The sequence below is a fragment of the Bufo gargarizans genome, chromosome 3 (assembly GCF_014858855.1).
Source record: "Bufo gargarizans isolate SCDJY-AF-19 chromosome 3, ASM1485885v1, whole genome shotgun sequence".
Classification (NCBI taxonomy): domain Eukaryota; kingdom Metazoa; phylum Chordata; class Amphibia; order Anura; family Bufonidae; genus Bufo; species Bufo gargarizans.
In genome coordinates, this window is record NC_058082.1 from 386,680,340 (window position 1) to 386,707,914 (window position 27,575).

At 43.7% G+C, this 27,575-nt stretch overlaps 1 protein-coding gene across 8 annotated transcripts in view; it reads right to left on the minus strand.

Moving 5' to 3' along the window:
* NAV1 (neuron navigator 1) overlaps nucleotides 1-27,575 on the minus strand; it is a 482,667-nt gene that overhangs the window by 287,017 nt on the left and 168,075 nt on the right. For all 8 annotated transcript variants that reach the window (XM_044288210.1, XM_044288206.1, XM_044288207.1 and 5 more), the window contains 2 exons: nucleotides 13,166-13,311; nucleotides 12,379-12,546 (listed from right to left, as the gene is read on the minus strand). In XM_044288210.1, the coding sequence (XP_044144145.1) occupies nucleotides 12,379-12,546; nucleotides 13,166-13,311 (314 nt within the window). The remainder of the gene's footprint in view (nucleotides 1-12,378; nucleotides 12,547-13,165; nucleotides 13,312-27,575) is intronic.

Below are 27,575 nucleotides of genomic sequence, written 5' to 3' on the forward strand. Positions count from 1 at the left end.
ACCTCTTGGGAATTGCATGTCTCCACTCTTGCTGAATATTGCCGGTCACAACGGATTCCGGGTGGACTAAGGGTTCACCTGCGACCTACATTCTTTTGTGATAATATTGATTATTGCACCAAATTTGCTAACATTTTAAATAAATGTTCCATGGACTTGATGGTGTTAACCATCGAATTTCTCACAGAGGCTATAGCCACCAGCAAGGAAAGGGTGGCGTCTATTGAATCTCAATTGAAAGACGCATTACCGACAGCTGAGTTAACAGAGTTAAAATTGAAAGTTGATAAGATCTGCACTAACCTGAGGAGGGACATCGAAGGCACCAAACGCCAGAAGTTCATCAGGGATTCCGAGGACTATCAAAACAAGCGCATCTATAAATGGCAGGATTTATCGGGTACTGCAACTTCATTGCACACTCGGCCACAACGCCGCACAGGGTCCATGTCTTCCGGGTCTGGCAGCGATTCCACCACTGGAGCTCCACGTCCGACTTTTTTAGGCAGACGACGGCAAAGAGCCCCACGAAGAATACAAGAAGAGCAGGACGTCATTATCGGCGCAGTGGACGCTCCGCGGACGACACGCTCCCAGGTACTGACTCATGCCAAACCCTAGTCTTTAACATTTCTTCTAAAAGTCTAAGCCCATTACAACTTAGTGTATTAGAAAGGGGCTTGTCATTTTGTCCGACTACTCCGTTGGACAGCTTTGAATTGGACATGGACTGTCAGCGGTTTTTTCGGAACATCAGGCTCAAAGCGCATTTCTCTGATCCCGATAAAAATATGACTGTGAATGTCAATGTTAATGAATTTTCTTTGACCCTTAAGGATTTCGGTTTGAGGTTGAAGAGTAATTTTCAACCGCCTAAATCCTATCATCCTGTAGAAACATTTGTAGCATTGGTTCAAAAAGATATTTCTCAAGCATTGCAGGATTTAAGACATGGAGGGTGTCACTTAACACATAATCTCACATGCCCTGAGAAAAGAGCCATTGAGGATCTTTTACATGACAACACTCTAATCATTAAACCTGCGGACAAAGGGGGTGCCCTTGTCGTTATGGACAAGGCATATTACATTGCTGAAATTTTGGGGCAATTATCCAACAATGAGATTTATCAACCGTTACAAGGGGATCCTGTATATACTATCAAAAATAAGCTTTGCACCTTGGTAGGCACATACTTAGAGGATAAAACTATAGATCCAAAATTGGGGGAGTATTTGATTAATCATCATCCTGTTACGCCGGTGTTTTACATACTCCCTAAGGTGCACAAGTCTCTCACCCAGCCCCCTGGTCGACCAATTGTGGCTTTGACGGACTCGATTCTGTCCCCTCCAGCCATCTTGCTAGATAAGGTTTTAACACCCTTAACTAAAACCATGCCTTCGTTTCTTTTGGATACCAATCAATTTCTTAATGAGGTTAGGCTATTGACGTTACAGGAGGATGATTTGCTTGTTACTTTCGATGTATGTTCTTTATATACTTCTATTACTCATGCAAAGGGAATACGTGCCGTTGAGTGGTTATTAACTCTTTCTTCTTACACCTCACGTGAAAAAGATTTTTTTCTCAGTTTATTGACAATTATTTTGTATGAAAATTATTTTTTATTTCAGGATACTTTCTATAAACAGCGCTGTGGGACCGCGATGGGTTCGAATGCCGCACCGCCGTACGCAAACACATACATGTCATGGTTTGAAGATAAATACATCTATTTAAATGAGCTGTTCATATTGCATTGTAATTTTTGGCGTAGGTTCGTCGATGATGTGTTTTGTGTGTGGCGCGGCGGCATTCGGACCCTTCTAGAGTTTACGGAATTTTTAAATTCTGTGTGGAGTGAGCTTCAGTTCACTTTACATTATGATGATAGGGGGATTAGTTTCTTGGATACTGTTGTCACTAAAGGAAATGGTGGAGTCATAGTAACTGATCTCCATATTAAGGATACTGGCAGAAACTCTCTTTTACACTATTCAAGCAACCATCCCCCAACCGTCAAAAAAGCATTACCTCATTCCCAGTTTCAGAGGACATCCGCTTGAATGAGATGAGCGATAGATTTAAACAACGCGGATATCCCACCTCATTACTTAATCAAGAAAGGCACAAGGCCACTGCGGCATGTGCTAAAACCACTAAACCACCACGTATTCCTTTTGTCTCTAAATTTCACCCTTGGGTGCATAAATGCAGACTAATTATCAACCGACATTGGAATATTTTATCTAGGGCATATCCCTCTGTTGAAGAATTTCAGAATCGTCCGCTCATTTGTTATAAGCGCAATAAGAATTTACGCGATATGGTGGTGCGGGCCGACATTGGCAGCTCTCATACTGAGAGACGACAAAGTACATTATCTACACCAAAAAATGGCACCTTCCCCTGTTTGGGATGCATACATTGCTCAAGTGTAATCAAGGGTGAATTCTTCTCACATCCGCAAACTGGCAAACAATTTCCCATTAAGGGATTTTACACATGCAATAGCAATTTTGTTATTTATTTATTGAAGTGCCCATGTGGCTTGTTATATGTAGGCGAAACCTCCATGCGGATGAAGGATCGCTTTTCCAAACACAAGTCTACAATACGTACCAAAAATCTGCTCCTGCCCATCCCGCACCACTTTGATCGACAGAATCACAATATATCACAACTTCGCTTTCAGATTATTGAACATGTACCGCAACCTCGCAGGGGTGGCGATAGGGTAAAGATGTTGAAGAAGCGTGAATCCTATTGGATTCACACTTTGCAAACATTGGAGCCCAAAGGCTTGAACCGAGAGTATGACTTGCATAGTTTCCTGTAAATCTCCAGGATATTATGCACATATTTTATATCTGTGATTAACCTTTCTCTCTCCCTCCGTTTCATAGCTTTATAGTTATTAAAAAAAAATTTTTTTATTTTGCAGAAAACTTGAAGACATCCCAGCGGCACCATTATCAGCATCATCGACATCATTATTATATGGATCAGTATATGGATATATATTGCAACAAGATTAGAATTTCTATGATGTTTGTTGCGGCTGGGATCCTCTCTTCAATTGATTTGTTTTGTATACTTCATTACCATGGTTACCATGATGTCACTTCCGCTTTGGCGGTCTATTTAAGTTTCACCTGTTCACTTAGTTTGTATGTCATATTCATTTGTTTGAGAAAGACTCCAGACGTGAGTCGAAACGCGTCACGGATGTATATATGTGACCATTAAAGACATCAACTTTCTTTGCAACACGCCAGTGAGTGCCGGTTCTTTCTCAACAGCATAGGTATGTCTTCACTGGCTGGCTCTGGAGCTCAGTGCGCTTCTGAGCTCAGTGCAGAGGACCCTTCCCAATCCAGGGCTCACGTCTTGAACACTGTAGAAGGCTCAGCCTCTTAGACTTCTGTTTTCTGTATATGACAGCCACATCTTTTCTACAGTACATAGTAAGTGCATTTCTTACTCCAGTCATTATATAATTCCTTTATGAAGTGTTGAGTGCCTCTGTATGTGTTGGTTTTAGTTTATTATTCAGAAACCCTCAACAGGCTGACTCTGCAATAAATGTCTTGTGTTCTGGATCTTTCGACTCTGTGTGCTGTGAGTACGGTCTTCTGTGACCTGCAATTATTTTTCCCTCTCTGTGCTGTCATGATAATGGAAGGACCCTGCACATTGTGGAGGGGGACGCATGGCCATACTGGCATTGCCTGATGGCTGTCTTGTCCCTAGGGCTAAGGTATTCTGCCCGGTGACAAGGTTATACTTAAGAGACCAGTTTTGGAGGGAAATGGTTTACCACTCTTGTGGGATCACTGGGCAGAGGATTAATTCTGCCCAGTGATTTTTCCCTCAATTGGCTGGGCAGGTAGCCTATGATGTCCCAGGGTCTGGGGGAAGGTTAGCGGAGCCCTGGAGACAGTAATTGATTGGTGGTGGTGGGAGGTTTTGGGGCTATAAGTGTCCGAGCTCCCCCTTTGATCTGTACCTGCCTGTGGAGCCGGATTCTTTGTGCCCCTCCCGCCCGCCCCCTTTTTTGAAGGTGGTTTGGCCAGGGCCTGAGGAAGGGTGAGGTAAGGATAGTCATCCCGTGATGGGATGGACTCTGATTGATATATTTATGGTATTGGAGTCTGAGTTTATGACTACACTCTTAAAAGGTTTTCAGTTAAAGTTGTATTGGTTAATTTTAATAAATCAGGCCTTGGCCATTTTACCTCCACTCTTTAGTCTGTGTCTCTTTTTATTAAAGGTGTAACGGCATACAAGGGAATGCTCCAAACCCCCGAACGGAACCTCACGAATAGCTGCTAGAAGACGAATAGGAAACGCACCCAAGCGGCTTACACTCCTAGCAATCAGTCCCTAACAGCGTACAGTGATTTCCCCCCCCCCCAAGAACAAGACGAGGCTCCGTGTTGAGGGTCAAGCAGTGGACACCCATAGCTGTGTGTTTATTGATCTTATATAACATTGGTACACATCAGTACCACCCACAGTGTTTTGTAAAAACAACCAATAAACACGTAAAATACACTCAGACACTCCCACACAAAATCCTCCCCTCTGCCTGTGATACAATTACCTTACACAATGGGTTGATGTAATTATCACAGGCAGGAGAATACACAGTGTCTTCTGTCCTGGAGACAACCGAGGAGTAAGTCAATTATCTCTAAGGACAAAGGGAAATCGGCAATACACACGAAATGGCACGAATTAGACCAGGGGTTCAAAAGTTAGTAAAAATCCCCTAGTGTTGATCAGTTACCCAAACACCAGCCTCAACATGATGAAGGGTAAAACAGGAACTCTCTTTATTTGAACACACAAGCATTGATTTATACACATCTTCCAACAAGGTTACCACCCACAGGGTTTTGTAAAAACAGCCAATCACATGCATTTACAGCATTGAAACCTTCCCAGCAATTGTACACAAAATCCCCTTCCCTCTGTCTGTAACGCAATCAACAAAATACAATGAACATTGTCTGTGACTCATTTAACTAACACACTGGCATTGTCTGAGACGCAATCAACAAAATACAATTACCAAATGTAATGGGCTAACTTAATCACTCACAGACAGAAACGACACATTTTTCCTAAAACACAGAAAACACCTCAAAACCCCACATATCCCCATAATGTATACATCCATGGATAGCTCTGATCTGGGTGAACAACATATCCAAAAATCACCCAGATCCGAGCAGGGGTTCCTGAATTCCATGGAAGTCACATTTGGCCAGCTGCAAGCATGGCTTTCCTGCCCAAAACAGTTCCACAGATTTAAGCCGGTCTGTCTTCTCCTTAAAAGTTAGTATGGGCCATAATCCTGGGGCAAGAGGCTGGCAAACAGTTCCAAAACCCAGTGGAGAGGTTGGTTTCGCCACACTCCCCTTTTCCAAACAGACTAACAGGGTATCTGACCTTCTGCCGGTTAGTGCCCTTGTTAGTCCAGCAGCCCACCCACAAAACAGAAACAGCAGTACAGCCCACCCACAATAAATGGTTACTACACCTGAGCAAGGGATAAACCTGTCCATGTCCGTGTGCCTCACCACAGCTGTGTGGGGGTGCTGAGTGGGCAGAGACCAGCGGTACTTTGCCCTGGTGCCAGCGCTACCACGGAAGAAGCCTGGTTGTAGCCTGGTTGTTGGAGGGGGAGACCGACTGTCTCCCCTTTAGATACACCGCTCTGCTGTTGTAGAGAGGGACCGACTGTCTCCCCTTTAGATAGACCACCATGCTGCTGTGGGGGGAGACAGACTGTCTCCCTTTTGGCTAAACAGTCCTGTTGCTGGGGGACAGGACCGACTGTCCCTACCCCCTGTGCTGTGAGTGCAGAGACCATGGTCCCATCTGCACTGTTGTGGGGCTTACTGTCTTCCCCTGGCTCCCAATTCCCTGTAGATTACAATGCCACTGGGGAATGGAGACTGGGCTCCCAATTCCCTGCATATTACACTGCCGCTGGGGGATGGAGACTGGGTTTCCAATTCCCTGTATATCACATGGCCGCTGGGGAATGGAGACTGGGCTCCCAATTGCCTGCATATCACACTGCCGCTGGGGAATGGAGACTGGGCTCCCAATTCCCAATAACTCCCATTGCCGCTGGGGGACAGGAACGACTGTCTCTGCCCCCTGTAACTCAGCCTGCCGCTGGGGAATGGAGACTGGGCTCCCAATTCCCTGCAGGAGCAGTGGAGAGACCTCAGTCCCATCTCCACCGGCCACCTGGGGTTCTTCCCAGTAAACATCCATAATATCCTCCCAGCTGAAGGGCTCTGGACCTGGGTCTGACTTCTTGCTGTCCTGCTGAGGCTTCACAATGGAGTGGAAGAGATCTTGGTAGTCCTGCTCCAGTTCCCACTCCAGGGTTGCTAGGTGAGCCAGGTCTTTCTCTACCTCATGGGGGTCATCCCAATCCTGCCTAGCTTCCCTCTCGTAGAAAATGTTCTGAAGTCTGCACTGTGCAGGGCTCCCAAAGTCAGGCTCTGCAAAGGACTACCATAACAAGCCAGGACCATCAAACGCCTCTCCCTCTGGCTTGTCATGCTCAGCTGTCCAGGGTATATATTGTGCCATATACCACCAGAGCGCCTGCTAGGCCTCCTCTAGCCATAGCTCCTGCCATACCCAGTGCTCTAGTTTCTTCACCCATTCCTCCAGGGGCTGCTCTCCCAGGAAGGGCATCCGCAGGACCACTTGCTTCTGCAATTGCTGCTCTTCACTGGGGAAACTCTCGCCTCGCTGGTATTGTACATTATCCAGGGCCTGGTACCAGATGCCTTTCCTTAATGCATCCCGGCCATCCAGGTTTTCCTCATCGTATGCCACTGCTTGTTCCATTCTGCTGCTGTCAGGGTCGCTGTACTGGGACATGCGTTGTCCTCAAATTGTAATTCCAGGGAATTATGTTTCTTTGTAGCTGTCCTTCTGGGCTGTGAGAACGATCCTGCCACTTGCCACCAAATGTAACAGCATACAATGTAATGCTCCAAACTCCGAACGGAACCTCACGAATAGCTGCTAGCAGACGAATAGGAAATGTACTCCTAGCAATCAGTCATACAGTGAATCCCCCCAAGAATGAGACCAAGCTTCGTGTTCAGGGTAAAGCAGTGGACACCCATAGCTGTGTGTTTATTGATCTTGTATAACATTGGTACATATCAGTACCACCCACAGGGTTTTGTAAAAACAACCAATAAACACACGTACAATACACTGAGACACTCCCACACAAAATCCTCCCCTCTGCCTGTGATTCAATTACCTTACACAATGGGTTGATGTAATTATCACAGGCAGGAGGATACACAGTGTCTTCTGTCCTGGAGAAAACAGAGGAGTAAGTCAATTATCTCTCAGAACAAAGGGAAATCACCAATACACATGTGGAGACAATAGGACAGACATTACTAGGTTCTTTTGTTTTGTCATCTTGTTAGCCTCTCTCAGCTGTCATGTAGTTGCACTGATTGCATCCCTTTAAATCCCTTCCCATACTGCATAACTTTGCGGTTTATACAACTTCCTGAAGTGTGTACATGCTGGATGCTACAACTGATCCTTCTACAGATAAGTCTGTTCATTGATTTGTGTTTTCCTGTTTGCTTGATCCTAGGTGACCCTGACTACCTCCGTATTGAGCGTAGGGAGCCGGTGGTCGTGTCCCCGCACTATTATAGGGTGTTCAGGTGTCATACAGTCGAGGCACAAGGGCATGCAATTTTTTATCATAGACATCTTTGCATGGGCTGAGAAGACAGGGAGAGTTTCAGGGCTTAAATAGGGGTCACCCTTTTGTTCCTTAGTTTCGGATCAAGCCCGTCGGATCCTTATTTGTAACTTCTTGTTTTCTGTTACACCATCCGTGACATTATATACAGCCAAAACCGTCTCAAGCATGGATCCGGTTTCACTTTTGACTGAACACATGCAGGGTCTTTCATTGGAGGCAGCAGATCTCCGTAAAACTGTATCTCAGTTTCAGGTGACCGGTTCAGCTTGCGTTCATGGAGTTTGTTCTGAGCCTGAGATCTCGCTCCCGGATACCTTCTCCCGGGGTAGTGAGAATTTTGTTAGTTTTAGAGAGGCTTGCAAACTCCATTTTCGCCTACTTCCCTATTCCTCTGGTGATGAGGAGCAGAGGGTGGGGATCATCATCTCGCTGCTCAGGGATAACGCTCAGTCTTGGGCCTTTTCGCTGCCAGTGGGGGAACGGCCCCTCCGTTCAGTAGATTAATTTTTTTTAGCCCTGGGTCAGATATATGATGATCCAGATCGTATTGGTCTGGATGAGTCTAGACTACGTCTTTTATGCCAGGGTAAACAGTCCTGAGTTCAGAATTTCTGGAGATGGGAAGCTGATACTGGATGCTGCACTCCGAAGTCAATTTTGCCATGGTCTTTCAGAGAGATTGAAAGATGCATTTGCCTTTCATGAGAGACCTACCTCCTTGGACACTGCCATGTTTCAGGCCGTTCGCATTGACAGGCGTCTTAGAGAGAGAGGAGAGATCACTCCTACCTGTCATATTCAGTTAAAGGACAGTGCGGCGGTCTCATTCAGTGCACAGGGGTCTCAGTCTCTCTCAGAGACTGAGCAGGAGCCCGTGCAGCTGGGTTTGCTTGCCTCTGACAACAGAAGATTCAGCTCTCAGAGGAGGGTTTGTTTCTGTTGTGGAGGTATAAATCATTTGGCAAATGTTTGTCCCTCTAGGAGATTTAGGCAGTTTTTTGAGAGTAATAAAGAAACAAAAATAAAAAAAAACCTCTAAAAACGTTCCATCTGTTACTATTGGCCAGGTTGATGTGGAAATTGAAGGTTTTCCGTTTGCTTGTAGTTCCCGTTTTGTCCTACCTGCCAGGGTGGCGCTAGAGAGCAAGAACATTTTTGTGAGATTTTTGTAGATAGTGGAGCAGCTGTCAATCTCATTGATAATCAACTTGCTATAACACATGGTTTCCAGGTATGCACTTTGGGAAAGGATATACCTGTTTTTGCTACTGATTCCGTTCCACTTTCTCAGAAATCGTTAAAGGGCATAGTTCACAATATCCGTTTGATTGTGAGTGATACTCATGTTGAGGATGTGTCATGTTTCGTCCTAAGCGGGTTGCCTACTCTTCTAGTGTTGCGGCTACCCTGGCTCACTAAACATAACCCCACCATTGATTGTCAAGCGAGGCAAAAAAATGGTTGGAGTGACTTTTGCTGAGAGAATTGCCTTACGACATCTGTTTCAGAGGTTTCTACTAAGACTGAGTACGATTGCCCTATTAATCTCATCCCAGGCGCCAAGCTGCTGAAATCTCGTTTATACAATCTCTCCCAACCTGAAAGGGTCGCTATGCGTTCTTTTATCTCTGAGAGTCTGAGAAAGGGACACATACGACCCTCGAAGTCACCTGTTGCCGCTGTTTTTTTCTTTGTTAAGAAAAAAGATGGTTCTTTAAGACCATGTCAGGATTTCAGGGAGCTGAACAGTGTCACAATTCGTGACCCTTATCCGCTTCCTCTGATCCCGGACCTGTTTAAACAGATTGTTGGAGGGCTTCAATAGGGGTCACCTATTTGTTCCTTGGTTTCGGATCAAGCCAGTCGGATCCTTATTTGTAACTTCTTGTTTTCTGTTACACCATCCGTGACAATAGGGCTCACTGGGGACTGGATTAGAAGTATGGGAACTGAAGTCTTAAGCAGCATAGTTCTGGCAGACTGTATTTGGACACGTCACAGGCTTGAGGAGAACTACAGAATGCAGGGGTAGCTCACTGTGACAATAGCACTGGGGAGACTGGAATGGATCCTAACACTGTCTCCAGCAAAAGTTAATTTGTGAGAAGCTTTAAAATGTAGTCAGCCTTTATGTTTTTTCTAGTAATGATAGTTTTGAAGCCAAGAAAGTAAAACTGACACCAATACTTTTACTGTATCTTGTCCCCATAATTAAGAGCAGTATTTTTCTCCATACAGATGCTCCCCAGGACCCAAACAGTACTATTACTATACACATGATACACTTACTCATGAACAAATTGACAACTGGGCGGTTTTTACCACCCAGTGTCAAAGAGCTGGGAACCTGAGCCACATTGTCAGAATGGTTTCAGCAGTGTGATCTCATGAGACACCACTTACACATTTTAGGGGTAAGCCACCCTGATACTGTTCACGTATGTTGGTTCACAACTATTTAACACTGGATGATGGAGACCACCCAGTTGTTAATTTATTAATTAATTTGTAAGTTGGAAAGTGACAACCACAATTCTGGGGGAACAGAATCACCTAAAAAAAAATATCTGGGAACTAGAAGTAATAACATATGGTGTCAGTTTTTAGTAATGTACACAGATTCTCTTTAAACGGGCTGTCCAGAAGGGTAACATTCTTTAGCGAGGGCTTAAAATGGGATAATAAAAAAAAAAGGGATACTGATCCTCAATGATCTGCCACTCCTGTTCAATACATACTGGTTTTCCATTGGTCTCTGGATATGCCAGGCTGCCAATGTGACCAACTTCAGGCAGCGATTAGCAGAGCAGGCATCTCTGCTCCAGTGTGTCAACAGTGAACTAGGAAGCAGACACCAGTGCGAACACAGTATGCACTGGAATGGGAGAGAAAAGGGATGAGGGTGAAGTATCCTTTTAAAAAAATCTTTCCCACCAAAGCCCTTTCTGAGCCCCCACACACAGAAAACTAATTTAGCCACTACCCATTAGTGTATACATGTTACACTATATGCTGCCTCCGTCTGTTTTTCCTCTGCTTTATTACAGCTACTGTATGAGAGGTGACTTCATCTTGAGATAGGAGGTGAGACCTGCACCAATCTGACATTTATGGCATATTCTACCAATATGTCATAAATGTCCCAGATAGGACGACCTATTAAAGCATCCAATCCATTTTGACATACATGTGATAATGTGATTATATAAGTAACTATGTAAGGGCACTTTCACATTTGCGGCATAGGATTCTGGCAGGCAGTCCTGTCGCCAGAACTGCCTGCCGGATCCGGCAATCCGGACGCAAACGGGTGGCATTTGTCAGACGGAACCGGATCCGTCTAACAAATGCATTGAAATACCGGATCCAAGTCATCCGGAAAAACGGATCCGGTATTTATTTTTTTCACAGATTTAAAGGTCTGCGCATGCGCAGACCGGAAGAACAGATCTGTCAATGCGGCAATTTTAAAGCCGATCCGGCACTAATAAATTTCTATGGAAATGAATGCCGATCCGGCATTCCGACAAGTGTTCAGGGTTTTTGGCCACAGAGAAAAATAAAGCATGCCGCTGTATTTTCTCCGGCCAAAAAACGTAAGAGGGACTGAACTGAAGACATTCTGATGCATAATGAACGGGATGCTCTCCGTTCAGAATGCATTAGGATAAAACTGATCAGTTTTTTTCCGGTATTGAGCCCCTAGGGCGGAACTCAATACCGGAAAAGAAAAACGTTAGTGTGAAAGTACCCTAAGTGTAATAGGTCGAAACGTCGCTGTTTACTGGCTGCTTGAGTGAATAAATCACCACTATTTTCATTATTTACCAGCGAGTGCTGCGGATTATTGAATTGTCTCAATATATAACATCAGATTTATTCTTCTGCATATAATAAAATCATACCTAAATGGCCTTAAAGGGAATGTCATCACAATATTGGACTATTACCTGCAGTACTGCAGATAAGGAATCTAGATTGCTATTTTTCATTCTCATACTGCTCATCTGCAGACATGATAAGTAACACATTAGATTTATCAGAAGGATAGCAAAAACTAAATAGTTAAAGGGGTTGTCCGGGTTCAGATCTAAACCTGGACATACTCCGGTTTTCACCCAGGCAGGCCCTCTGATATTAGTATCTGAGCATTTCATGCTCTGATGCTCTCCCTTGCCCTTTGCTGTATAGCGCAGGGCAAGGGCTTTTTTGCCTATGTTTTTACACTGGTAGGCAGAGGCTTCCACCAACCAGTGTATTTGGTGTAGTCACCGGCTCTGATGGGCAGGCTTTAGCGTTGCCCAAGCCATTTTACAAGCTAGGAAGAAGCTGAAGCCCGCCCATTAGTGCCGGTGACGTCACTAGGCTCACTGCCAGGCAGAAGCCTCCGCCTAGCAGTCTCTATGGAGAGCCCGGTACATCACCAGATCTCTCCTAAAAGAGCCTTTGCCCTGCGCGATTCAGCACAGGACAAAGGAGAGCATCGGAGCATAAAATATTAGGGGGGCTGCCTGGGTGAAGATGGGACAACCCCTTTAATTCTGCAGTTGTTTTTTTTTTTTCAAGTAAGAAATTCTAGATAACATTTATGCACTTACCATCATCAGGAGGGTCTTTAAATGACCCTGATCGAGTCATTGTTCCTTTAGGCCGATCAGCAAGAGATAGTGAACTCCCTAAATTTGAAGAACTGAAAAGTTCAAAAGAAGAGTCTTGAGCTGGAATACTGCTTGACCGAGCAATACGAGGAGCAGAAGAAGGACTCACTGTTGGGTAATAAGATGAAAAGTCATTTCAGTTCTATTTTAGTTTTTCTTGTTTTTATGTTTCTATTTCTAATTCCTAGGAAATAGTTAAAAAGGGGAAAAATAGTCTGTTTATTGCACAAATTGTGAATTAAGTATTTTTTTACATGATGTCTGTCTGTTGTGGCCTTTGATATAGGGGATAAATGAGTTATGGTGACTAGTGTGGGGTTAGAAGCTGCAGTTTCCACTGTTATATTTCCTGTGCCAGCAGTTGCAGAAAACAAATCATGGAGATGCCGAGTGTCTGACCCACATGGATCTGAAATTGATTACAAACCCTGAGGATAGGTCAGCAATATCTAGAAACCGAAAAAAAAGTAGTGTATGACGAAATTAAACATAAAACAACATCTACGCATTCTCCAGACTTTTGTAGCAAACTGTGACAAATATTGTGCATCAAATTCATTACTTGTTTTTTGACACATTTACCAAATATATTATACTAAATTTAAGACAATTTGTGCCCCGTTTTCTGATATTGCCATTGTGGGAAATGTAAACATTGTATACTAGAAAAATGATATATTTTCATCTATTGTAAAATTAACAGGCATAAAACAAATATCAAACTCACCCAAACATGCTAAGTTTTTTTTTCCTAAGTTAGTAAGTGGTAAAGGTGGAGGTAGAGGAGATAAGTCATCACTATTATCTTGAATGCCCCCAATGGTGTGTGAATGACGCCTCTCCTTGGGTTCATCCTGAGAATGTGACTGATACCTGATATGTGAAAACAACAATTAAATGGAGTTTTCTGACTGGCTGTTCTAAAGTTAAAGAGGACCTTTCATGGGTCCAGACATTATTAAATAACTAGCAGGTTATGTACAGCATAGTGTAGGGATGTAATATCGCTTACTAGTCTGGGCACCGATCCGTTCGCTTTCCCGTCTGGTATGCTAATGTAGAGCATTGGTACAGAGAGGAGGAGGCTGCCCTGTTTCTCAATGGGCGTCTCCTTCTCCCGGTACCGATCCTAGTTTAATGTGCCATTATTCACTGTTAGAGTGCTGCCAGAACTGAATTTAGCATAAGAATGGATATCTGACCCCCTTTGCCACATCCACTGTATTTTTGCTAGATAATTTTGCTTTTGGTTTAACAAATACATAGATTCCACATTCAAATTCTACGGCATATTATCTCATAACACTATTCTCTAATATACCAACTGAATATTTATGAATACATTGACGACTGGGTATTAAAGGGAACCTGTCATCAAGAAAATGCTAATTAATCTGCAGGCAACATATCATAGAGCAGGATTTGCTGAGCAGATTAATATATAGTTTTGTGAGAAAAGATTCACTATAACTTATTGCTCATTCTGGGCTTTGAAGTCAAGGAGGCAGTCCTATCAGTGACTGACAGCTATCTGTGTATACACAGTCACACAGGGAAGGCTGACAATCACTGATAGGACCACCTCCTCCATACAGCTATCTGTGTATACACAGTCACAGAGGGAAGGCTGACAATCACTGATAGGACCCCCCTCATACAGCTATCTGTGTATACACAGTCACAAGGGGAAGGCTGACAATCGCTGAGAGGACCGGCTCCTCCATACAACTATCTGTGTGTACACAGTCACAGAGGGAAGGCTGACAATCACTGATAGGACCCCCCTCATACAGCTATCTGTGTATACACAGTCACAGAGGGAAGTCTGACAATCACCGATAGGACCGGCTCCTTGACTGCAAAACCCAGAATAAGCAGGAATTGAAATTAATGAAATACATGTTTTCCTGAATCCTTTCTCATGAAACTATACATCAGTCTGCTCAGCTCTTCCTGCTCTGTAACATTCTGCCTGCAGCTCAGACACCATTTTCAACATGACAGGGTCCCATAAAATGTTCAATGTCAAAGGGACGTGTTTCGCTACACAATGTGTCAGCACTGATCACTGTGTAGGTACACTCCCCCATCTGATAACACCCAGTAATGAATTGATTCGAAAATTTCTAGGAGGAATAACAAAGGAACTACACAATGCACAGTTCTAAAAAAGATACTCGGGAATTCTTAATTCATGGAGAATACAAGTATTAACTAAAACATGTTAGCAGAGTTGACAGTTTCTCTTTAAGCCCTTGCCTACCACTGCACAACTTTATACAGGGAAATAGGCTATTTAACTGTAACCAGCTATATATATACAGCGGGTTAAAATACAATCTGCCGATGCCCCATGGCACTGTAGATCATTGCGACCGCACTTTCATTAGACACAGTGAAGATCCCAGAGACCTGGGAAATAATCATTGTGACAAGTGTCAGAATCATCCTAGGTGAGGTAAAAGTTTACTTACAAGGGCACTTTCAGCTATGTGAGAGTGACCCCTGCTGGCTGTAAAGTGAAGTGTTATCTTGCTGTCTGTGAATTAACATCTTCCTTCCCTGGCTGTGGTAGGAAGGGGTTAATTCACTTTCAAAAAATAAATTAGTAAAAAAATAAATTAGTAAAAAATAAACAGTAGAAATAAAACAATAAAAGTTATAACTATAGATATCAGCTTTAGGCTTCTTTCACACTTGCATTGTCCGGATCCGGCGTGTACTCCACTTGCCGGAATTACACGCCAGATCCGGAAAAACGCAAGTGAACTGAAAGCATTTGAAGACGGATCCGTCTTCAAAATGCTTTCAGTGTTACTATGGCAGCCAGGACGCTATTAAAGTCCTGGTTGCCATAGTAGTAGTGGGGAGCGGGGGAGCGGTATACTTACAGTCTGTGCGGCTACCGGGGTGCTCCAGAATGACGTCAGAGCGCCCCATGCGCATGGATGACGTGCCATACGATCACGTGATCCATGTGCTTGGGGCACCCTGACGTCACTCTGGAGCGCCCCGGGAGCCGCACGGACGGTAAGTATGCTGCTCCCCCGCTCCCCACTACACTTTACCATGGCTGCCAGGACTTTAGCGTCCCGGCAGCCATGGTAACCATTGAGAAAAAGCTAACAATTACATTTTAAAAGCAATCAAATTACTGTATATATTAGTCCCTTGTGGGACTTTTAAGTAGTAAAAAAAATAGAAAAAAAATACACATTTATTAACCGCCTCCGGACCGCCTAATGCAGGATCGCGCTCCGGAGGCGGCTGTCTCAGGCAGAGTCACGCATTGGCGCGTCATCTCGCGGGCATGCGCATCGCGGGCTGGCAAAAGTTAGAGGAGTATTTCATCAACAGCCTGCCAGCCAATGATCATGGCTGGCAGGCTGATGATTTTCAAAAAAAAAACAAATTAGAAGCCAGTTAACACTATATTTATAAATATAAGGTGTTAAATGGCTTCCCTGCTCCTCTGCTGGTCCTTTTGGTTGGTTGGTTCCAGCAGAGGAGCAGACATCACAGTGAGTACACACCAAACACCACACATAGCCCCAGATCACCCCCCATCACCCCAATTAACCCCTTAATCACCCATTGATAGCCCTAGTGTCAATCACCTAGTGAAAGGGAAAAAAGTGATCAGACAACTGTCACTTTTAATTTTACTGGTATTGACTGTTAGGTTTTAAGATAGTTTAGGCCCCTTGATTAGGTAGTTAGCGATCGTTTAGCCCCCAGCAAATGCACCGCAGTCACTGATTCGCTGATTAGCGTATATCGCTAATCAGCATTTGTACTTTTATAGTATCTGTAAGTGATCAAAACTGATCACAGTCAGATCTATTATAGTATTAGTGTCACCTTAGTTCGCCCTCCACCTAAAACGCAGTGTTTGCCCGATCAGGCCCGGTTGGTCGCTCACACGTGCGGTCACCCATGCCCGCCCCGCCGCAGTGACAATTTTTTTTAATTTTTTTGAGAACTGCACAATCACTTCACAAGCGCTGCGGCGATAAAAAAAATCAGTTTCGATATTTTTTATCAATCGCAGCGGCTTCCGGTACTTCGCTAGCCTCCCATTTGTAAGACAGGCTTGCTTTTTTTCTTGGGTAGTCTAAGGGAATACCCCCTAAATTTAGTAGTCTAAATGTCAAATAAGGGGTATTCTTCTAAAGAAGCCTACAGGCTTCTGACCCAGTCGGATGAGGAATGGGAACCCTCATCTGACGAATCCAGCGGGTCAGAATATGAGCCTGTAGAAAGCAGTGGCAGTCTGACCCAAAGTTCGGACGAGGAGGTTGAGGTCCCTGATACCACCAGATACCACCGCCAGCAGTGCAGCCCACCCTGGACCTAGTACCAGCACTGCCGTACAACATGGTGAAGTTGCGAGCACCAGAAGGGCAGTTGAAGCTGGTACGGTGGCACGTGCAGTAGTTACCCCGTCGCAGCCACCGCACAGACAGGCCCGTAGAGCCCCTAGAATCCCTGAGGTGCTGGCAAACCCTGATTGGCAGTCCCCAACTTCAGCCGCACCATTAGTTCCCCCTTTCACCGCCCAGTCTGGAGTTCGGGTTGAGACAGCTTAGATCGGTTCGGCACTGGGATTTTTTGAGCTGTTCTTGACTGCAGAGCTCTTGGACACAGAAACAAATCGGTATGCCACTCAATTTATAGCCGCCAAACGGGAAGCTATTATGCCAAGCCTTTCCAGTGGAAACCCGTGCAAGTTTCCGAATTAAAAAAATTTCTGGGCCTTCTCCTCAACATGGGTCTAACCGAAAAGCATGAATTGCGGTCATATTGATCATCAAACCCAATTCATCACATACCCATGTTCTCTGCTGCCATGTCCAGGGCACGATTTGAGGCCATGCTGCGTTTCCTGCACTTTAGCGACAATAGCACCTCTCGTCCCAGAGGCCACCCAGCTTTTGACCGGCTCCACCAAATTCGGCCCATCATAGGCAACTTCAACAACAAATTTGCAGATTTGTATACCTCTGAGCAAAACATCTGCGTAGACGAGTCCCTTATACATTTTACTGGGCGCCTTGGCTTCAAACAATACATCCCAAGCAAGCGCGCCCAGTATGGGGTCAAATTGTATAAGCTCTGTGAAAGGGCCACAGGCTATACCCATAAATTTCGGATCTATGAGGGTAAAGATCAGACCCTGGAGCCGGTCGGTTGCCCTGACTACCTGGGGAGCAGTGGGAAGACAGTCTGGGACTTGGTGTTACCCTTATTTGGCAAGGGGTACCATCTTTATGTGGACAATTTCTACACAAGTGTGCCCCTCTTCAGGCATTTGTTCCTAGAACAGATTGGCTGCTGTGGCACCGCGCGACCTAGTCGCCGGGGCTTCCCCCAGCGGCTCGTTACCACCCATCTTGCAAGGGGGGAGAGGGCTGCCTTGTGTAACGAAGAACTGCTTGCGGTGAAATGGAGAGACAAGCGTGACGTTTACATGTTCTCCTCCATTCACGCAGACACGACAATACAAATAGAATGAGAAACCAGTGTCATTGAAAAGCCCGTCTGTGTCCACGACTATAATTGTGGACTTCAATGACCAGATGTTGGCTCCTTATTTAGTTTCCCGACGCACCAGACGCTGGCATAAAAAGGTGTCTGCATATTTGATTCAATTGGCTGTATATAATAGTTTTGTTCTCAACAGTAAGGCTGGGAGAACAGGATTCTTCCTCAAATTTCAGGAAGAGATCATTGAGAACCTCCTGTATCCAGGAGGTTCTGTGGCCCCAACCACCAGTGTAGTCTACACGAGCGACATTTCCCCAATGTCGTTGCTGGTACCTCAACCCAACCGTCACCCCGAAAAAGATGTTGTGTCTGTAGCAGGAGTGGAATAAGGCGTGACACCTGCTATTTCTGTTTTGACTGCCCTGACCATCCTGCCCTATGCTTAGGGGAGTGTTTCCGGAAGTACCACACACAGGTACACTTAGCATAGGGATTACATCTCACAGGACAGGCTCACACAGGGCTATTAGCGCCCACTCACACAGAGCTGCTGCAAACCTCTCCTTTCACCTGGGACAAAGTGCATAATGAACTTCGCCACATCTCTGGGCGATTTGCGTTTTGTGCATTGTCCCATGGGGAAGGAGAGGTTTGTCCTATAAAGGTAAAAAATCAAAAAATCACTGGTAAGCAAAAAAGTTAACGTTCTGTTAAAAAAGTTAAATAAAGTTTATATGTTCCGTTCAAATGTTATTATAAAGTTAATAAATTTATTGCGTTGCGGCCTGTTTTTTTCTTTTTTTTCTTTTTTTCCTTTCAGGTGGACCAACCGATCGACTAGCTGCAGCACTGATGTGCATTCTGACAGAAGCATTGCGCTGCTGTCAGATTACACAAAAGTCGGTGTATGCGGCGCTGCAAGACAAGATTTCTCCTCTGCAGTAAAAGATACGTTTGCCGAGGCGTATGAGCTGAGGGGGCGGCGGTGTTCATATGCTTTGGCAAACACTTTGTATATAAAAAAATAATAAAAAATCCCGGCAATGATTTATTCATCCACATCGATTGATGTGAATGGAGAAATCGGGTTTGCCAGGGCATACGAGCTAAGTCGGTATGGATGTTGGGCGGGGCTCCTATGTCCTGGCAGACGCCTTCCCCCCCCCCCCCCTTAATTTTTTTGGCAGAGATTATTTCATCCACATTGATCGATGCGAATGAAGAAATCTGTGTCGTTCATTTTTTCTTTCAGCCCAGAGGCTGAACGGAAAAAAAAAATCTCATTACCCGTATGCTCAATATAAGGAGAATAGCAGAAACTCCTAATGCTGGCCAGACATGTAATGATTGCGGAGACCCTCAAATGCCAGGGCAGTACAAACACCCCACAAATGACCACATTTTGGAAAAAAGACACCCCAAGCTGAGGGGCATATTGAGTCCATGTAAGATTGAAATGTTTGTCCCAAGTTAGCGGAAAGGGAGACTTCTAAAAAAAATTCTATGAACTCGCCATGCCTCTCATTAAATACCTTGGGGTGTCTTCTTTCCAAAATGGGTTCATATGTGTGGCATTTATACTGCCCTGGCATTTTAGGGGCCCTAAAGCGTGAGAAGAAGTCTGGGATCCAAATGTCTAAAAATGCCCTCCTAAAAGGAATTTGGGCCCCTTTGTGCATCTAGGCTGCAAAAAAGTGTTACACATCTGGTATCGCCATACTCAGGAGAAGTTGGGCAATGTGTTTTGGGGTGTCATTTTACATATACCCATGCTGGGTGAGATAAATATCTTGGTCAAATGCCAACTTTGTATTAAAAAAATGGGAAAAGTTGTCTTTTGCCGAGATATTTCTCTCACCCAGCATGGGTATATGTAAAAAGACACCCCAAAACACATTTCCCTACTTCTTCTGAGTACGGCGATACCACATGTGTGACACTTTTTTGCAGCCTAGGTGGGCAAAGGGGCCCACATTCCAAAGAGCACCTTTCGGATTTCACAGGGCATTTTTTACACATTTTGATTTCAAACTACTTCTCACGCATTAGGATCCCTAAAATGCCAGGGCAGTATAACTACCACACAAGTGACCCCATTTTGGAAAGAAGACACCCCAAGGTATTCCGTGAGGGTGCATGGCGAGCTCCTAGAATTTTTTCTTTTTTGTCACAAGTTAGCGGGAAATTATGTTTTTTTCTTTTTTTTTCTTACAAAGTCTCATATTCCACTAAATTGTGACAAAAAAATAAAAACTTCCATGAACTCACTATGCCCATCACGAAATACCTTAGGGTTTCTTCTTTCCAAAATGGGGTCACTTGTGGGTTAGTTATACTGCCTTGGCATTTTAGAGGCCCAAACATGTGAGAAGTAGTTAGAAATCAAAATGTGTAAAAAATGCCCTGTGAAATCCTAAAGGTGCTCTTTGGAATTTGGGCCCCTTTGCCCACCTAGGCTGCAAAAAAGTGTCACACATGTGGTATCGCCGTACTCAGAAGAAGTAGGGCAATGTGTTTTGGGGTGTCTTTTTACATATACCCATGCTGAGTGAGAGAAATATCTCGGCAAAAGACACCTTTTCCCATTTTGTTATACAAAGTTGGCATTTGACCGAGATATTTATAACGTAGTATACAGTAGAGCAGTATACAGCACCCCACAGTATACAGACTCCCACAGTATACAGTACCCCACAGTATACAGCACCCCACAGTATACAGTAGCTTACAGTATATTAGTATAACAGCCCCTGTCACCTCTTCCTGATGCAATCTTTACAAAAAAAAGCCGCACGGTTAAGGCAAACCTCTCCTGCAGCAACACACCTGGTAGAAAGAAAGGACCTTTGATGGCCTCATAGCCATGTGACCAGTAAAATTGCTAGGTTACTGGTCACATGGTGAGGATGTCATCCAAGGTCCTTTGTCCTGAGAGAATAACAGCTCTCCTCTCACAGCTTGCTGCCTGGAGTATCGGCAGGCAGGCATGGCAGCACCCCCCTGTGTAGCTGACAGCCTGACACCCGGGGCAGTAGCCAGCAGGGCTCAAGAGGCAGCTGCCCTGGGGCCCCAAGGAGCAACTGGGCCCAGGGCAGCTGCCCTTTTGCCCCTTGTTAAAGACGGCCCTGGATATTAATACATTTGATATGGCGTTCCCAGTTGATTTTGTCTATACTGTTTTGTGATTTTATTGTGGCCCTCTTTCCAGAGTCACGATGTTAATAAGTTCTGAGATTACGACTTTGTAGACTATTCCTATACCAATCACGCGGTTAGTTAGCGCAAGCTACTATAGCTGTTATTTAGTATATATATATATTAGTTGGTTGAAAATAAACCATATCTTAATTAGATCTATTGGCTCAAACATGGTCAGTATATGCGTTCATTATCATCTACAGGAAGCTACTATATTATCCACTATTATGTGTTAGTCCACAAATTTGTAGTAATACATGTGTCATTTCGATCCTGCGTTCTATGTTAAGATTTCCCATTCACACTTTTTGCAGGAGTTCTCTAATGCCCCTTTCACACGGGCGAAATTTCCACGCGGGTGCAATGCGTGAGGTGAACAATGCGAAAATTTCACCCGTGTGAAAGGGGCTTCATTGCAAAAAGTGTGAATGCAATGCTCACCCGCACTGAATCCGGACCCATTCATTTCTATGGGGCTGTGCACATGAGCGGTGATTTTCACGCATCACTTGTGCATTGCGTGAAAATCGCAGCATGCTCCTTTTCACGTAACGCAGGCCCCATAGAAATGAATAAAGTTGCATGAAAATCGCAAGCATCCGCAAGCAAGTGCGGATGCGGTGCGATTTTCATGCACGGTTGCTAGGTGAGGATCGGGATGGGGACCCGATCAGTATTATTTTCCCTTATAACATGTTTATAAGGGAAAAATAATAGCATTCTGAATACAGAGTGCATAGTAAAATAGGGCTGGAGGGGTTAAAAAAAATAATAAAATAATTTAACTCACCTTAATCCATTTGTTCACGCATGGTGATGGATCATGTGACTGACAATGTGATGAGCGCAGTGACATCACCACAGGTCCTTTACCTAGGTCCTGAAGAAAGAAGACAGAAGAGATGCCGGCTGCGCGAACAAGTGGATTAAGGTGAGTTAATTTATTTATTTATTTTAACCCCTCCAGAATGCATACTAAAATAGTTTATAATTCTGGGTACCACAGTCGTTTTTTTATCACGCGCGTACACATTGCACCCGCTCGATAAAAACGGAATGCAATCGCAGTCAAAACAGACTGCAATTGCGTACCTACTCGTGCCGTACGGGTTTGCCGCAATGCACCGGGAAGCATCCTGACCTTATCCGGACAAGCTTGTGTGCATGAGGCTTTAATCCTTCTTTTCCTACCAAGTTATCTTTTATCTGGAATACAGGTCCTTCAAAAAAAATTAGCATATTGTGATAAAGTTCATTATTTTCTGTAATGTACTGATAAACATTAGACTTTCATATATTTTAGATTCATTACACACAACTGAAGTAGTTCAAGCCTTTTATTGTTTTAATATTGATGATTTTGGCATGCAGCTCATGAAAACCCCAAATTCCTATCTAAAAAAATTAGCATATTTCATCCGACCAATAAAAGAAAAGTGTTTTTAATACAAAAAAAGTCAACCTTCAAATAATTATGTTCAGTTATGCACTCAATACTTGGTCGGGAATCCTTTTGCAGAAATGACTGTTTCAATGCAGCGTGGCATGGAGGCAATCAGCCTGTGGCACTGCTGAGGTGTTATGGAGGCCCAGGATGCTTCGATAGCGGCCTTAAGCTCATCCAGAGTGTTGGGTCTTGCGTCTCTCAACTTTCTCTTCCCAATATCCCACAGATTCTCTATGGGGTTCAGGTCAGGAGAGTTGGCAGGCCAATTGAGCACAGTAATACCATGGTCAGTAAACCATTTACCAGTGGTTTTGGCACTGTGAGCAGATGCCAGGTCGTGCTGAAAAATGAAATCTTCATCTCCATAAAGCATTTCAGCAGATGGAAGCATGAAGTGCTCCAAAATCTCCTGATAGCTAGCTGCATTGACCCTGCCCTTTTTTTTATTTTTTATTAACAATTTTTATTGTTTTTCAAATAATAACAAAAGATACATGACATTGGCGGAGAAGTAGCGCCAGTATAAAAGTACAAAAGTATAAATATATGGTATTAAATCATACCAGCACATCATAACACAGCAAATCAGTAAGCAGTGCCATAAATTAACATAAATAGGGAAGGGGAAGTGGAGAAAACATCAACCAAACAAATGGTATAAATCAGGTGAGACATAAATATACATTATAGCTCATTAGATGCAGCAACAGGGTATGGCACTAGGTCAATTATTTGCCCTACACAGTAGAGAAAGGGTAAAATGGTTATAATGAGAAAAGAAAGCTAGAAAAAATAAATAAAAAATAAGCTAGTAAAAGTTAAGGAAAAGTCAAGGAAGGCCCCTAAACGTCTTCCAAGGAACCCACATGTCCAGGAAGGCGCTTCTAGTACGGGTTTCCCAATGAGAAAGTTCCTCTAATCTATACAGTTGGTCCACCTTTTGTGTCCATTTAGCCTCATCTGGGGCCTCTGTAGAAAGCCAGGCGGCAGCAACTAAAATTCTAGATGCAGCTAATAATATAAGCAATAAGGACCTAACCTTCTTGTGTATCCCTTCCAGCCCCAGGCCAAGGACAGTCAGTTCAGGAGAACACACCAAAGAGGTGCCACAAATCTTATTACATTTAGTTATTATGGAATGCCACCATGATTGAATAGTTGGGCATTCCCACCATATGTGATAGAAAGTGCCCTTAGAGGTTTTGCATCTCCAACAGGAGTCGGAAACACCAGAAAAGTATTTTGCAATATTCTCTGGAGTTTTATACCACCGCATCATAATCTTGTACCCATTTTCCTGAACACGCACGCACCTTGAAATTTTATGTGGAACAGAAAACATAGTCTTGATTTCAATGGGGGTTAGAGATCGATTGAGATCTTTTTCCCAAACTCTCACTATAGCTGGTGTAATGTCAGTCACCGGTGATTTGATCCTTTTGTATATGAATGAAATTAATCTATTAGGCGCTTGTTTAGATCCAATTAGCCCTTCAAACCATGGGAACAAAGGTGTCACCTTAGGAAGGCTCTCCGCAGAAGCCATTTCAGTTAGTATATATTTGTGTACAAATGAAAGAGACATAGATTCTTTCAAGTTGGTAAAAAGGAGAGGAAGGGGGGGGGGAAGGTATCGTGCTCTTTTAGAATATCTGATACGAGTAAGTTAGACTGCCTAACCACAGGGCTACAAGTCTCTTTCAAATCAAAGGGTGCTAAATAAATGACATCTCCCAAAGTCAGAAGCGGGGAAGGAGTGGAAAGCATTCTACCACTAGAGGAGAACCATTCCCAAACTGCCAGTGAGCATCTTATCATAGGGTTTTGGATTTGAGAAGATGGGGGAAAGGCTTTCCCAGCAAGCAGAACAGCTCTGGGAGTGGAGGGGAGAAAGCTATTTTCCATCTGAACCCAAAATTTATGGGGGGGAGCCCTAATCCAATCTACTACTCTGGCTAGATGTATGGCTTTCATGTATATTTCAGGATCTGGGAGATTAATCCCACCCAGCTCCTTTGGTTTGGTGAGAGTGTCCAATGCAATTCTCGGTCTGCGCCCCTTCCAAATAAAATGACGCACTGCCTTGTTAAATCTATTAAAGAAGGATTTCGGTATCTTGATAGGCAGAACCTGCATGACATATGTCAATTTGGGTAGAATCAATGCCGATACCATATTTTTTCTGCCAAACCAAGACAGAAAAGGGAGGTCCAACGAGTCCATCTGGTCAATAACCGACTTTAAAAGAGGGATAAAGTTTAGTTTGTATAAGTCCTTAGTATTAGGGGATATGTTCACTCCTAGGTACGTCAACCTTTGTGTAGACCAGTTAAAGGGAGACTGGAGCTTAAGAATTCTAATTGTTGAGGGAGGGAACCCACTATGAATGAGTTCAGATTTAGCAGGGTTTACCTTGAAATTAGAAAGTGACCCAAATAAATCCAACAATGATAAGATAGCAGGAAGAGATTTTTTCGGATTGGTTGTGCAGATCAAGAGATCATCGGCAAATGCAGCCAATTTGATTTCCTGACTTCCCACTTTAAGTCCTATAATCTCTGCCTGCTGTCTCAGGGATTGCAAAAGCGTCTCCATAACCAATACGAAAATAAGCGGGGACAGAGGACAGCCCTGTCTTGTGCCATTCCTTATACTGAAGCAGGGAGACAGGGTATCATTAACTAGTACCGATGCCGAGGAGGAGTGATACATAGCCCAGATTGCATTTGAGAATTGAACAGGGATATTAAATTTGGCCAGTGTAAGACTAATATATAGCCAGTCTATTCTGTCAAACGCCTTCTCGGCATCGGTACCTAAGAGAACTATGGGTATTTTTTTAAAAGAGGAGAAGTACAATGCATTTAGAACTTTCATAACATTGTCCTTACCCTCTCTTCCCTTAACAAATCCGACCTGGTCTGGATGGATCAGGGAGGGGAGTAGTTTTTGCAGCCTAGTAGCCAACATTTTGGCCAATAGTTTAAGGTCAGTGTTAAGCAAGGATATAGGACGGTAATTTGAGCAGATGGAATGATCCTTACCTGGTTTGGGAATAATTGTTATCGTAGCTCTAGACATATCGGACGACATAGGGGAGTTAAGCAGAGCATTATTGCATATTGGAAGTAAGTGGGGAAACAGGACTTCGGAGTAAGCTTTATAATAGGACAGAGGTAAACCATCCGGTCCGGGGCATTTCCCGGTCGGGGATGAATTAAGTGCTTCTTGAATGTCCGCTATCGTAAACGGAGCAGCCAGCTGGTCATGCTGGCTATTTGTAAGGACAGGGAGATGAAGTGAGCTAAGGAAGGAAGAAATATTTTGTTCCTTGTCCAGTCCAGGATCAGGCAGACGGGGGGGGGGGGGGGGGGAAGTTATACAGGGACTCATAATACAACTTAAACTGTTCTGCTATTTCTTCAGTTTTGACCAACATTGAACCTGATGGAGAGGTAATTTTATGTATGAAGCTATTCAGTTTTCTACGTTTAATCCGCTGCATCTGAAACTTTGTTGCTTTATCGCCATGAGCAAAAAATTTTTGCTGAGAGCTTAAAAAATACTTCGCAGAGCGCTCATTTAGTAAATTTTTAAGCTCTGTTTTGAGTAAAATAAGTTCAGATAAGTGAAGTTGCAATAAAGAAATTTTATGGGTCTTCTCCAAGTTGTTAATCCTGGTAAGAAGGGAGTCTATTTTTTTGTCGGCCTCTTTCTTCAAATAGGAGCATAGGCTTATCAATTGTCCCCTTATATAGGCTTTATGGGCATCCCATAGGGTATTTGGGGAAGTATCAGAAGTATGATTAATTTGGAAGTATTCCTTTAGGAGGGAAAGTATTTTATTCTTATGTTTGGCATTTTCCAAGATGGACTCGTTGAACCTCCAACCAGATTTCTTACCCATACCTTGTGAAGGGCGGATGGAACAGAAGACTGGTGAATGATCTGATAGCGTCATGGACCCTATTTTCGCCGAAGAGCAAAGTTGCAAGTGTTCTTTGGAGATTAATACATAATCAATTCTGCTATATGAGTTGTTGGCTGCAGAGAAAAAAGAGTAATCAATATCATTAGGATTAAGACATCTCCAGACATCAACCAAACCAAGTTTGAACATTCTAGCCAGAGTAGCTTTGATTGCCTTAGAGGGGAGAGCTGATTTTCTTGAAGACGTATCTAAAAGGGGGTTAAGAGGCATATTCAAATCTCCCGCTAATATTAATATACCTTCCCTATGTTTCTCAACTAAAGATAGAAGGCTGGCAATCCATCTAGTTTGGTCAGCATTAGGGGCGTAGGCATTAACAAAAGTGTACAAGGTTTGACCGATTTTTCCTTTTAATATAATGTAACGGCCCTCTGGATCTTGAACATGACTCTGATAGGTGAATGGGGTGTTACGCCTGAAACCAATGCTGACCCCTCTAGATGCCGCCCCATCCGCGCCACAATGATACCAAGTAGGGTATTTAGTGAATGATAGGTTTGGAAAGTTATCCTGCTTAAAATGAGTTTCTTGTAGGAAAATCACTGCACTTTTTTCCTTCCAGAGGAGAGAGAAGATTTGACTTCGTTTAGAGGGGGACCTTAACCCTTTCACATTGTAAGAGACAATTACTAGTTCAGACATTTCTTGACCATAATAACATATGAAGCATAGCGATGCATAATGAGCAAAATAGAATCTATGGACCCTGACTTACACCATATTAACATAGAAACAAAAACTTGAGACCACACTAAGTGGTATAACAACAACATGTGAAGTCGCATGGACAGCAACTATCAAATGGGGTAGGGGGAGAGTGAAACAAGTTCACAAGTAACCTGCATCAGGGAGGGAACCGGCCTAAAATATAAATCATAAAATCATAAGAGACAAAAGCATAGATCAGATCTATAAAAGGAAGGTGACATTAAAGCTGGGTTAAAATAACAGTATAGCGGATTACAAATAGAGAGGGACTGACAGGACAGTAGGAGAACAAAGGAAGAAAAATCA